At 44.6% G+C, this 14,668-nt stretch overlaps 1 protein-coding gene across 1 annotated transcript in view; it reads left to right on the top strand.

The window, feature by feature from the left end:
* cat (catalase) overlaps positions 1-9,340 on the top strand; it is a 77,798-nt gene extending 68,458 nt beyond the window's left edge. Inside the window, exons 12-13 of the mRNA XM_038807412.1 lie at positions 4,025-4,111; positions 8,587-9,340. Of these exons, the coding sequence (XP_038663340.1) occupies positions 4,025-4,111; positions 8,587-8,643 (144 nt within the window). The 3' untranslated portion in view covers positions 8,644-9,340. The remainder of the gene's footprint in view (positions 1-4,024; positions 4,112-8,586) is intronic.
* The last annotated feature ends 5,328 nt before the right edge of the window (positions 9,341-14,668 follow it).

Below are 14,668 nucleotides of genomic sequence, written 5' to 3'. Positions count from 1 at the left end.
ACATTGATACTTAAACTAGATCAAAATTCTGTGCTCTTTTTTATGTTTCAACAAGGCAAATGGGGCTTAAATATTCAATACAAACTCTTCCGTTATTGCAACATACACATGTGGGAGCACATATAGGCCTACGATGTTATCACTGGCTTTACATTGACACTTTCTCATCTTACCTTATTCTTTTTTTAAAATATTTTTTTTGAACATTTACCATTTTTGTACAAATCACAACAACAGTAAAACATGTGCCAACTATCGAAAAAGAAGCTCCTACTAACGACTATAGCAACTCCCCCGCTAAAAAAAAAATGAACCACCCAAGCGGCTAACAGTGGCTAGATCCTTAAAGTGCAATATGAACAGCCACAATCTACAATAGAACACGTTGATCGCATCCCCCCCGGACCCCACACACACACACAGAGAACTTAATCCTCTCAGGGTACAAAAACTCCATATCGCCTAGCCACGCTGTGACACTCAGTGGTGTGGCCTGCCTCCAACTCAGCAGAATCCGCTGCCGCCTGGCCAGCAGCGAGGCGAATGCCAGACATGTCAATCATCACAGGTAGTCATCCGTGCGCTTTTGTGTATGAATTGTGGCGCTTGCTGCCCTTCTTGTTTGTAGATCTAAATATTCTACACTTGTGATATACTAGTCACAGTTTTAATATAGCTGTAGCACACATTGGAAAAAAGGTGTCACTCAATCATTAGGCAAACTATCATCCAAGGCACATGTTAATCAGGAAGGATTGGATGACTCGTACAAAGCCCTTTGCAGAATGTTCTAGATGAACAATGAAAGCTAATCCAAGAAATTCAACTAATGGGTCTCTTTAATCTCGTGAATTGGTTCAAAATTGGGCAGCACCGTCGCATAGTGTTTTGCACAATTGCTTCATAGCTCCAGGGTCCCAGGTTCAATTATTGGCTTGAGTCACTGTCTGTGCGGAGTCTGCACGTACTCCCCGTGTGCACGTGGGTTTTCTCCAGGTGCTCTGGTTTCCTCCCACAGTCCAAAGATGTGCGGGTTAGGTGGATTGGCCATGATAAATTGCTCCTTAATGCCCAAAAGGTTAGGTGGGGTTACTAGTGTGGAGGCGTGGGATTAAGTGGGGTGCTGTTCCCAAGGGCCGGTGCAGACTTGATGGGCCGAATGGCCTCCTGCACTGTACATTCTATGACACTCCAAATATAGCTACTAATGGACAGGGCCCTAAAATAACATTCAGGATTGCCGATCTGGTGCTGAAAAAGACCCCAAAAAAACATCAATTTGGGACGGGACCAGAACATGTGGGTGTCGCTTGGTGGCCTCCCTCGAGAACCACCCGCTCGAGAACCACTCCCACCTATCCTCAACCCCCTCCGATTTACTCATTCTGGCCTTGGTGAGGTGGCCTGAACACTACCTTGAGCTGAATCTAACTCAACCTTGTACAGGATTGAGAAGCATTCACCCTGCGGAGGTACTCACTCCACTCCTGTTCCTCCAAAATAAGACTCAACTCTTCCTCTCATCTGGCCTTCACCTCTTCCACTGGAACCTGCCCCCCCCCCCCACCTCCCCTCCAATGATCTGTCCATGCTTCACTGACAGGCTGCCCTCCTCCAGCCTCACCCAGAAAAGTATCCTTTCCAGCAAAGTAGACGACGGTGCCATCAGGAAGGTTGAAAATGCCCATCAAATAAATTTCCTGCACCTGAAAGTACCTGACCATTTCTGCCCCCCAGGTCTCGGCTTCTACTCGACTCTCCCCAACTGGTAAACCATCCTTCCAGAAACGAGTCCCTCGCCCTTTACCTTTCCACCCCACAAATGTGGCATCCAATTTTGCCAGTTCAAACAAGTGGTTCCTACAGTTGGGGCCACCTTGATACTACCCTCAACTTTAAATGCTGATGGAGTTACCATCAAGTAACTTCCTGGTTCCCAGCACCTTCTCCACATTGACTGCCCAATAATAAAGCATTAAATTCAGCAGTGTCAACCCCCCCCCCTCTCTCACGTGCCTCTCCCTCTGTGGGACCCCCTCCAATTCAGAGAGGAATTCTCTAGCCCATTTTAAACCCATTATGAGCTGCTCCAACTCCGAAGAAATGCCTTGGGTAGAAAAACTGGGAGGCATGGAAACAAAAACACGAATCGCAGCAAGATATTTATCTTAATAGCTTGAACCCGACCCGCCAGCGACAATGGAAGGCTGTCCGATCTCTGTAGATCCCCCCCGCCAACCCTACTCGCCAGGCTAGTGTAAATCAATTTGCGAAGCTGTGTCCAATCCTGAGCCACTTCAACCCCCAGATAGTGAAAACTAACAGAATGGCAGCCGTGCCCCTCATGTTGGACGACAGCTTTCAGCCATTCACAAAGCCTGTCTGATCTCCCCTCATAACCTCCGGGAGATGGGGCTCCAATCTCAACACTAAGACCTTTGCCAAACATTTTGCATGAGCAGAGAAATCAGTCGGTAGGACCGACACTCTGTGGGATCCTTATCCTTCATCAGAAGGATGGAGGTGGATGCTTGCCTCAATATTTCCGGGATGGAACCCCGTGCCAATGAATCATTAAACATCCCCGGAACCAATTGAGCCAGCTGATCCACGAACTTCTTATAAAATTCTACCTGGCCCCAGCGTCTTCCCCATCTGCATCTTTCCCAAGGCTGTGCAAACCTCTGCCAACCCCAACAGCACCTGCAATTCCTCACCCACATGGGGGGACGCCAATTCCTCTAAGAACTCTACCATCCCCTGCTCGTCCTCAAGTGGCTCTGACTTCTAATGCCCCCCATTGAAGGACCAAAACACCCCATTGACCTTTTCTGGGCCAAAACTAACCCACTCCCCAACTCTCGCACCTACAAAATCTCTTTTTTGCTTTAAAGGCAGCTAGCCTTCTTTCCATACTTGTACGCCACCCCCTTTAAATGTCGCAGCTGATGCACCACCTGGTCCGTAGACAACAGGTCAAACTGCAGCTGCTTATTTCGTGCCCAACGCTCTGGCTTTGGGTCGTTCGTATACTCCCTATCTACACCCAGAATCTCGTCCATCAGCTCCTGACACTCCTGCATGGCCTCCCTGACCATGTTTGCCTTGTACAAGATAATTTTCCCCATCACTGCTTTTAACATCTGCCACAAAAGAACTGTTAACTGTTATAAAGCTATTTATTTGATGTTAATGTGGTTATTCTGTGTTTAAGTTTAAACATAAAAGATACCTATTGGTCAGAGTAATCACTCCTGGGGTGAAGTATCCTTTACTCGCAGTTTTACAAATAGGGAAATTAATTGGGGTTCTTGTCCAGTATCTTAACAAATGTTGGGGTCTCGTCTGGTATCCTAACAAAAGACTGTAATTACATAGGTTAATCGCATTTTAAAAGCTGACCGATTCCCTGGATTGAGTGCTGAGAGGAAAGATTCCACAAATGAATCTCGGGGAAACAATTTGAAAAACTCTTTGACAGAACAATGGGGATGTTATCTATGGCTTGTTTTCCAGCTTCCTGCCCTGACCAACAAATTGCATCTTTTTATTTATGATATTAAACCTGCCTGCATCTAGTTTAACAGTTGGACAGGAATACAATGCACAAATGTTTCTTCAGTCCCAAACACTAGACCTGATAAATCTGGAGAGAAAGAGTATTGGAGTTAAAATCTGTTACCCATAACATGCTGGACAGCATCTTGTCCCTTCTAATTTTGCTGCACAGTGTCTTTCTGATATCTGTACTTCACTATGGACCAGTTTCTTTTTCACAGAAAGAGAATTTTGTATGAAGTGTCACCATGGACCTGCTAGAAAGAGATTACTTTATATCTTCTGTTACTGTGTTGGCAGAGGTTGCAGAGCTAGAATGTGGTCTGACCTTGTTGGGCAAGATTTGTACCACAGTGAGCTTCAAAGGAAAATTGAGACATGGAGGGCTGGTGTTCTGTGGAATGCTAATGCTAGGATATAAGTGTTTCCTAACTCTCTAATTATTCTCTAATTATTGCTTTTCCAGCTATGTCTGTTAAACAAAGTTCATCCTGACTATGCTGCTCAGGTCCGAGCATTGCTGGAAAAGCACAATTCCAAACATCCTCAGAAGGTACTTGACTACTTTAATCTTTTTATTCCACTTTGAATTTATTTGTGCTTACACCTCAATGATCTTTTCATTAAGCACGTCATTTGATTATGGTGATGGGATTAGAGCTTAATTCAAGTTGACTGGGAAAGGATTTTTAAGAAAATATCCTCAACTACAACAGTAATGTTATGTATTGATTCCATTTTCAATATTGTAACATTGATTTTCATGTGGAATATCCAATTCCTGATATCATTTTGAATGATGTATCAAGACAACGTTTGTAGCCCATGCTTAGTTGAAGGAATTGTGGATCAACCATACATTGGGGAACTGAAGTCATGTGTAGGCTTGACTAGTTGGAATGAAAGAAAGCATCAGATGTGTTGATAGATATATGTTTTTTGGCAGCTTTCACAGGTATCTTACCAGGCTAATGAATTTATTAACTTCAGTTTACCAACTGGGAGGATTTCAGTTTTAAAACCTCCTGAATCGCTATTTCATACTAAACCAGTTGACCATTGTACTCATAACCAAAGCAATGCGCTAAGCCAAAATCTACTAACCCTGCATAGGACCTGGGATTTCCTGTTGTGTGTTGCTTTGTGCTGCAATCTGCAGTGAATTTTATTAATGGGGATGCCAAAGAAAATGCAGTATATTTTTCATTGGAGGGAAGGTGTGTGTAGGAAAACTAACATAATCGACCAGCACATGTAGCTATATAATATTTAAGTAAAATGTGTCTCGGGTGGAGGGTGGTAAAATTGATATTGAGCCAGGAAATGAGTGTGATGGCTTAAAACTTATTAACTATTGTTTTTTTAAATAAGTAGAAATGGGTGGAGAGGTTTGGGGAGATAATTTGTGTCCTGCCTCTGCTCCAATGTTGGATTGGGAGGGATTTACAAAGACCAGGGGCAAAATTCTTCGACCCCCCCGCAGGGTCAGAGAATCGCTCGGGGCCGCCGTAAATCCCGCCCCCGCCGTGGCAGAAATTCTCCCCCACCCGGGAATTGGCGGGGCGGGAAACACCACCCGCCGATCGGCGAGCCCCTTACGGCAATTCTCCGGCCCGCGATGGGCCGAAGTCCCGCCGCTGGGAGGCCTCTCCCGCCGCCGTGGTTTGAACCACCTCTGGTGGCGGCAGGATCGGCGGCGCGAGCGGGTCCTGGGGGGGCGCGGGCCGATCGGACCCCGGGGGGTGCCCCCACGGAGGCCAGGCCCGCGATCGGGGCCCACCGATTGGCGGGCGGGCCAGTGCTGTGGGGGCACTCTTTTTCTTCCGCCGCCGCTATGGCCTCCACCATGGCGGAGGTGGAAGAGAATCCCCCAGCACGCATGCGCTGGTGGTGACGTCAACGGCAGCTGACGCACAGGCACATGCGCGAACCGGCGAAGGCCTTTCGGCCAGCCCGGGCGGCGGGCATCAAAGGCTACTGGAGCTGGTTTGGGCGCCAGTCGGTGTGGTGCCAACCGCTCCGGCACGGGCCTAGCCCCTCAATGTGAGGGCTTGACCCCTAAAGGTGCGGAGAATTCCACACCTTTTGGGGAGGCCCGACGCCGGAGTGGTTGGCGCTACGCCGGGACCCCCCCCCCCCCCCCCCCCCCCCCCCCCCCCCCCCCCCCCGTCCCACCGGGTAGGGGAGAATCCTGCCCCAGGTTCAGAGGAGCTGCGTGTTTCGGGATGTACATATGGGTTGGTAGAGATTGCAGACATAGGATTGGATGTGCCATGGGATTTTAAGAATGAATTAAGAATTTTGTGATTTGGATGATGGTGAGTTGGTGAGGCTGAGGGCAGTGAGTGAGTTGGTGAGGCTGAGGGCAATGGGTGAGTCAAACTTTATACATGATGTGATGTTGGTCGAAATTTTGAGGAAGGCAGCATAGCGAAGAGATCATCGTAATGGTCAAAAATGGAGATGAGAAGAAAGTAAATGCTCCATAGTATGACCATAATAAATAGTAGGACATTCGACCCCTCGAGTCTGCACCACAATTCAATAGGTTCGTGGCTGATCTGACGTTCTTCACGTCCAATTTCCTGACCTTCCCCTGTAACCCTAGATTCCCTTACCGATCAAGAAACTATCTATCTCGGCCTTAAATATACACAAGAACTCTGTCCCTATATCCTTCTGTTCCAAAGACTCTCAACCCTCTTAAGGGAAGAAATTCTTCCTCATTGGTCTTGAATTGGCACCTCTTTATTCTGAGACTATTCCCATGGGTTCTATACTCTCCCGTGAGGAGAAATACCCCTTCAGCATTAATTACCCTGTCAAACCCCTTAAGAATCCTGTCTGTTTCAATGAGATCACCTCTCGTTCTTCTAAATTCCAATGAGTAGAGGCCCAACCTGTTTAATCTTTGCTCGATGACAATCCCTCCATACTGGGCACCATATGAACCGCCTCCAATGAAATTATATATTTTCTTAAATAAGGGACCAAAACTGGTCACAGTACAAGATGCAACAAGACCTCCCTACTCTTATAGTCCAACCCCCTAGAAATAAGGGCCAACATTCCATTGGGTTTCCTGATTGCCTGTGTCCTTGTTTTGTGCACAAGTACTCTAAATCCCTTTCTGTTGCAGCTTTCTGTAGTTTTTTTCCATTTAAATACTTTGTTTTGTTCTCCCTTCCAAAATTAACTTAATATTTTCCCACATTAAACTTCATTTGACAACTTTTTACCCACTTACTTAACCTATCAATATCTCTTTGCAAACTGTTAGTCTCCTTGTAGCTTGGCTTTCACCTATTTCATCCATTTTGGTCGGAATAATGGAACGGCAACTTAGTATCTAAATGGGGAGAGGCTTTGGGGTGCTCCAGTGCAGAGGGATCTGGGTGTCCTCGTACATGAGTCTCACAAACTAGCATGCAGGTACAGCAGGTAATGAAGAAAGCAAATGGAATGTTGGCATTTATTGCTAAAGGAATAGAGTATAAAGGTAAGGAAATGTTGTTGCAATTGTACAAGACATTTGAGACTACACCTGGAGTATTGTGCACAGTTGTGGGCCCCTTATTTGAGGAAAGATGGAGTGGCATTGGAGGCAGTTCAGAGGAGATTGATTCCAGAGATGAGGGGTTTGTCTTGTGAAGAGAGATTGAGCAGCTTGGGCCTATACTCTCTCAAGTTTAGAAGAATGAAGAGAGATCAAATTGAGGTATGCAAGATGATAAAAGGTATGGATAAAGTAGACATGGAGCGGATGCTTCCTCCTTTTGGGGAATTCTAGAAGGAGAGGTCATAATCTCATGATACTGGGTTTGGTCGCTTTGTGTTCTTTTGGCATAAATCACTATTGGCCCTTCATCTACTGGAAAAATAATGGGCCCTGGGAGAGTAGCAATGAACCTCTCCTATGATCCGTAGTGCAATTTGATCACCTATAATAATCTTTCAGGAAACAGACCAAGTTAACACTAGGTTTGGTAATATTTTGGTTCACTTCATAATCTGCATTATTCCACAGTAAGAGTATTGACCACCACTTGACATAAGTAATTCAACTTCCATTCACTTGTTCCACACAGTCACCCATCTGGGAGTTGGTGAGGGGGATGGGAATCTCTTGCATAAACCGAACATATAATTCTGTTCTTGATTCAGTTGCTCCTGCTATCTTTCTTGATAATGGAGATGTTATTTTGTCCATGCAACCCTTCTCTGGTTTTCCTAATCAACTTTCTGATGTCCATGTTGACTTTATTTATAAAGGCCCTCTTTACTGACGCATATCATCCAAGAAGCGGCAAGGTTCTAGTTGTCTTTTGAATGACCAGACATTGTTATTGAATTGGTCACTGGGCAATTACTTTGCAAAAAACCCATCCTTCATTTAAATCTCTTCACATCTGCCTATGGGTGGCCAACTTAGCATGCACTATCTGGAGTAAATGCTGCCTTCCAGGCAAAATTCAGCCTTTACCAAATTGGTATCACTTATATTCAAGTCGTCCTCTGAAAAGATGATTGAAGAATTTAGAACAGTGATAGTTACTGGGAAAGAAATATAATTGTCGAGAGTAAGAAAGTTGTGATGTGGAAATACATAGAATGGTTTTGGTTTTCTCAATGTTAACCTTGGGAAAGTTGAAACGCAACCAAAATTGAGGCAGAAGAAGATTCATAAGAGTACACATAGCTTCAGCACAGAACACAGGGGAATGCCATTGCTATTATCCCACTCCCAATATTTTTCTGATTTGCTAATATTTCAAGATAATGAAATGAAGCTTTGAAAGTAAATGAGATTAGTACCCTTACTAAGAGCATGTTATGCTTTGCGAGCTAAGGTAAGTGTTTAAATTCTTACCTCAAAATTCAGAGATATATGATGGTTCAAGTCCTGCACGTGACTATCATTGTATACTATATGGTTTTGAGTCGGGTCTTTCCATGCAGCTTGTGTATATTTAAAGAAAACCTTGGTCATGGGAGCTAACATTTGGTGTCTTCCTTTTTATGATACAGGCAGTGATCAGAACCTACAGTCGTCATGCCTCTTCCACCGAGAGGTCAAACCTGTGACTGGTTAAGCCTGAAGTGAAGTGCCATGACTGCAACTGTGTGGACCCAAATAAGCTTCATTTGTTGTTAACTATGATTGTGTAACTGATCGCTAACCTTCAAATCTTGTAACTCGTGAATTTTCTTTTCGCATATTTTGTTCAAAGACTAAACACAAATCTTGTCCGATTTAATGCCTGCATTTATAACCAATCGCATTGAGTTTTACCTCTTTCTTCCTCCCAGACTTCCCAATTTGCATTTTCAAATTCCGTCCATTACTTGCTCCCAGATTTAAGCTACATGTTCCTAGAGATGAGCTCTTTTTAATACTGTACTTTAAACAGTTCATCTGGTCACACGATGACTGGTTGATCTGGGCCATGCGTTTGTTTGACTGAGAATTCATATTGGGTGATCTCCTGTGAGCTCTTCTCCATGTTCCAACTAAATGCCTTTTCGCACTTATCCTTGTTGCATATGCCTAGGCTTCTGCTAAATATAGTTTTGAATACCCAACGCACTAACTTCCGTGCCTTTATTCTTGAAATCAAATACAGGCTAATAACTTGGCTCATAATGACTGCTGCATTAAACAATACTGATTGTATTTTTATAATCTGGGCAATTGGTTACTAAATAAAGGATGAAACTCAAATGAATCTGTGAATGCAACTTACAAATACTATTGCAAAATAAAAACTGACTTGTACAAATATTACTGTAGCACAATTAATCGCACTTTCATCTCTGAATCTGAAGGTGGTTGGTTACGTCCCACGATAGAGACTTGAGCATCAAAATCTAGACCAATGCACGAGTTCAGTACTGAAGGAGCACTGCACTGTTGGAGGTGCAATCTTTTGGATGAGACGTTACACCAAAGACTCATTTGCCCCTTGGATTCCTTGCCACTATTTCAAAGAAAACCCGGTGTCCTCCATTCTTCAACCAACACCCTAAAACTGACTATCCTGTCATTCTCATATTGCTGTTTTTGGGTGCGTACAAAGAACAAAGAAAAGTACAGCACAGGGACCGGCCCTTTGGCCCTCCAAGCCTGCGCTGACCATGCTGTCCATCTAACCCAAAATCTTCTACACTTGCGGGGTCCGTATCCCTCCATTCCCATCCTATTCATGTATTTGTCAAGATGCTACAAACGTCACTACCTGCTTCCACCACCTCCTCTGGCAGCGGGTTCCAGGCACCCATTACCCCCTGTGTATATATTTAAAAAAAACTTCTCTTTGCCCCTCACATATTAAACCTGTGTCTCTGAGCAATTGATTCATCCACTCTGGGGGGGAAAAAAGCTTCTGACTATGCACTCTGTCCATGCCCATCATAACGTTGTAGACTTCTATCAAGTCGCCACTCAACCTCGGGCTATCCAGTTTTTCAAAATTCATTTGTGAGATGTGGGCGTTGCTGGTGAGGCTAGCATTTATTGCCCATCCCTAGTTTCCCTTCAGAAGGTGGTGGTGGTGAGTTGCCTTCTTGAACCCACTGTGCTGTTTAGCTCACCAGGCTAAATCGCTGGTTTAGCTCGCCAGGCTAAATCGCTGGATTTTGAAGCAGGCCAGCAGCACGGTTCGATTCCCGTACCAGCCTCCCCGGTCAGGCGCCGGAATGTGGCGACTAGGGGCTTTTCACAGTAACTTCATTAAAGTCTACTCGTGACAATAAGCCATTTTCATTTTTAATTTTCATGTCAGGGAGCGAGTTCCAGGACTTTGCTCCAGTGACAGCAAAGGAACAGCGATATATTTCCAAGTCAGGGTGGTGAGTGACTTGGAGGGGAACCTCCAAGTGGTGGAATTCCCAGGTATCTGCTGCTCTTGTCCTTCCAGACAGTAGTGGTTATGGGTTTGAAAGGTGCTGTCTAAGGAACTTTGGTGAGTTGCTACAATGCATCTTGTAGATAGTACACACGGCTGCCACTGTTTGCCTGTGGTGGATGGTTTGAATGTTTGTGGAAGGGGTAGCAATCAAGCAGGCTGCTTTGTCCTTGATGGTGTAAAGCTTCTCAGTGTTGTTGGTGCTGCACTCATCCACTCAAGTAGAGACTATTCCATTACACACCTGAGCTTTTCTAACACCGTATGTAGATTGTCCGACCAGAGGGGAGGCCATATTGGATTTGGTACTTGGTAATGAACGAGGGCAGTGTTAGTGGGGGAGCATTTTGGAGGTAAGTGACCACAATTCTGTGACTTTCACTTTAGTAATGGAGAGGGATAGATGTGTGCGACAGGGCAAGGTTTACAATTGGGGGGGAAGGGTAAATACAATGCTGTCAGACAAGAACTGAAGTACATAAGTTGGGAACATAGGCTGTCAGGGAAGGACACAAGTGAAATGTGGAACTTGTTCAAGGAACAGGTACTGCGTGTTTTTGATATGTATGTCCCTGTCAGGCAGGGAAGCGATGGTCGAGTGAGGGAACCATGGTTGACAAGAGAGGTTGAATGTCTTGTTAAGAGGAAGAACATAAGAACTAGGAGCAGGAGTAGGCCATCTGGCCCCTCGAGCCTGCTCCGCCATTCAATGAGATCATAGCTGATCTTTTGTGGACTCAGCTCCACTTTCTGGCCCGAACACCACAACCCTTAATCCCTTTATTCTTCAAAAAACTATCTATCTTTACCTTAAAAACATGTAATGAAGGAGCCTCGACTGCTTCACTGGGCAAGGAATTCCATAGATTCACAACCCTTTGGGTGAAGAAGTTCCTCCTAAACTCAGTCCTAAATCTACTTCCCCTTATTTTGAGGCTATGTCCCCTAGTTCTGCTTTCGCCCGCCAGTGGAAACAACCTGCCCGCATCTATCCTATCTATTCCCTCCATAATTTTAAATGTTTCTATAAGATCCCCCCCCTCATCCTTCTAAATTCCAACGAGTACAGTCCCAGTCTACTCAACTTCTCCTCATAATCCAACCCCTTCAGCTCTGGGATTAACCTAGTGATACTCCTCTGCACACCCTCCAGTGCCAGTACGTCCTTTCTCAAGTAAGGAGACCAAAACTGAACACAATACTCCAGGTGTGGCCTCACTACCACCTTATACAATTGCAACATAACCTCCCTAGTCTTAAACTCCATCCCTCTAGCAATGAAGGACAAAATTCCATTTGCCTTCTTAATCACCTGTTGCACCTGTAAACCAACCTTCTGTGACTCATGCACCAGCACACCCAAGTCTCTCTGCACAGCGGCATGCTTTAATATTTTATCGTTTAATTAATAATCCCGTTTGCTGTTATTCCTACCAAAATGGATAACCTCACATTTGTCAACGTTGTATTCCATCTGCCAGACCCTAGCCCATTCACTTAACCTATCCAAATCCCTCTGGGGCCTCATGTTAGCATGGTGGTTAGCATCAATGCTTCACAGCTCCAGGGTCCCAGGTTCGATTCCCGGCTGGGTCACTGTCTGTGTGGAGTCTGCACGTCCTCCCCGTGTGTGCGTGGGTTTCCTCCGGGTGCTCCGGTTTCCTCCCACAGTCCAAAGATGTGCGGGTTAGGTGGATTGGCCATGCTAAATTGCCCGTAGTGTAAGGTTAATGGGGGGATTGTTGGGTTACAGGTATGTGGGTTTAAGTAGGGTGATCATTGCTCGGCACAACATCGAGGGCCGAAGGGCCTGTTCTGTGCTGTACTGTTATATTCTATTCTATTCTCTGCAGACTTCCAGTATCCTCTGCATTTTTCGCTTTACCACTCATCTTAGTGTCATTTGCAAACTTGGGCACATTGCCCTTGGTCCCCAACTCCAAATCATCTATGTAAATTGTGAACAATTGTGGGCCCAACACGGATCCCTGAGGGACACCACTAGCTACTGATTGCCAACCAGAGAAACACCCATTAATCCCCACTCTTTGCTTTCTATTAATTAACCAATCCTCTATCCATGCTACTACTTTACCCGTAATGCCATGCATCTTTATCTTATGCAGCAACCTTTTGTGGGGCACCTTGTCAAAGGCTTTCTGGAAATCCAGATATACAACATCCATCGGCTCCCCGTTATCTACTGCACTGGTAATTTCCTCAAAAAATTCCACTAAATTAGTTAGGCATGACCTGCCCTTTATGAACCCATGCTGCGTCTGCCCAATGGGACAATTTCTATCCAGATGCCTCGCTATTTCTTCCTTGATGATAGATTCCAGCATCTTCCCTACTACCGAAGTTAAGCTCACTGGCCTATAATTTCCTGCTTTCTGCCTACCTCCTTTTTTAAACAGTGGTGTCACGTTTGCTAAATCCACCGGGACCACCCCAGACTCTAGTGAATTTCGGTAAATTATCACTAGTGCATCTGCAATTTCCCTAGCCATCTCTTTTAGCACTCTGGGATGCATTCCATCACGGCCAGGAGACTTGTCTACCTTTATCCCCATTAGCTTGCCCATCACTACCTCCTTAGTGATAACAATCCTCTCAAGGTCCTCACCTGTCATAGCCTCATTTCTATTAGTCGCTGGCATGTTATTTGTGTTTTCCACTGTGAAGACCGACCCAAATAAACCTGTTCAGTTCCTCAGCCATTTCCTCATTTCCCATTATTAAAACTCCCTTCTCATCCTCTAAAGGACCAATATTTACCTTAGCCACTCTTTTTTTGTTTTATATATTTGTAAAAACTTTTACTGTCTGTTTTTATATTCTGAGCAAGTTTACTCTCATACTCTATCTTACTCTTCTTTATAGCTTTTTTAGTAGCTTTCTGTTGTCCCCTAAAGATTTCCCAGTCCTCTAATCTCCCAGCAATCTTTGCCACTTTATATGCTTTTTCCTTCAATTTGATACTCTCCCTTATTTCCTTAGATATCCACAGTCGATTTTCCCTCTTTCTACCGTCCTTTTTGTTGGTATAAACCTTTGCTGAGCACTGTGAAAAATTGCTTGGAAGGTTCTCCACTGTTCCTCAACTGTTCTACCATAAAGTCTTAGCTCCCAGTCTACCTTAGCCAGTTCTTCTCTCATCCCCTTGTAATCTCCTTTGTTTAAACACAAAACACTAGTATTTGATTTTACTTTCTCACCCTCCATCTGTATTTTAAATTCCACCATATTGTGATCGCTCCTTCCGAGAGGATCCCTAACTATGAGATCATGAATCAATCCTGTCTCATTACACAGGACAAGATCTAGGACCGCTTGTTCCCTCGTAGGTTCCATTACATACTGTTCTAGGAAACTATCCGGGATACATTCTATAAACTCCTCCTCAAGGTTGCCTTGACCGACCTGGTTAAACCAATCGACATGTAGATTAAAATCCCCCATGATAACTGCTGTACCATTTCTACATGCATCAGTTATTTCTTTGTTTGTTGCCTGCCCCACCATAACGTTACTATTTGGTGGCCGATAGACTACTCCTATCAGTGACTTTTTCGCCTTACTATTCCTGATTTCCACTCAAATGGATTCAACCTTATCCTCCATAGCACCGATGTCATCCCTTACTATTGCTCGGATGTCATCCTTAAATAACAGAGCAACACCACCTCCCTTACCATCCACTCTGTCCTTCCAAATAGTTTGATACCCTCGGATATTTAACTCCCAGTCGTGACCATCCTTTAACCATGTTTCAGTAATGGCCACTCAATCATAGTCATTTACGATGATTTGTGCCATCAACTCATTTACTTTATTCCGAATACTACGAGCATTCAGGTAAAGTACATTTATGTTGGTTTTTTTACCTCTGTTTTGAATGCATGTCCTTAATGACATAGCGCCCCCATAGAGTTTGATGATGTGTATGTAAAATTGTTAGTTAAAAAATTTATTGCATAGTTAGGGTCAGTGTAGAGCCTAAGCATGAGTGCCCGCTGGGTCAGGGAATGAAGACATCGCAGTAATGTGATCCTTCACGCTTCGCGTTGAGGATCACAAGGAGGGAGTGTAGCCAACCTGGGGTGGCCACATCCAGATTCCAAAATGGATGCCCGCAAAGAGTGTAGGGAAAATTGGCCAGCTACAGGGAACACAAGCAGGTGCAAGGTTTCCTGTGTATTAAG

Source organism: Scyliorhinus canicula, chromosome 9 (genome assembly GCF_902713615.1).
Source record: "Scyliorhinus canicula chromosome 9, sScyCan1.1, whole genome shotgun sequence".
Taxonomy (NCBI): domain Eukaryota; kingdom Metazoa; phylum Chordata; class Chondrichthyes; order Carcharhiniformes; family Scyliorhinidae; genus Scyliorhinus; species Scyliorhinus canicula.
Note: the sequence above shows the minus strand (reverse complement) of the source record. Positions and strands in the feature narration are given on the sequence as shown.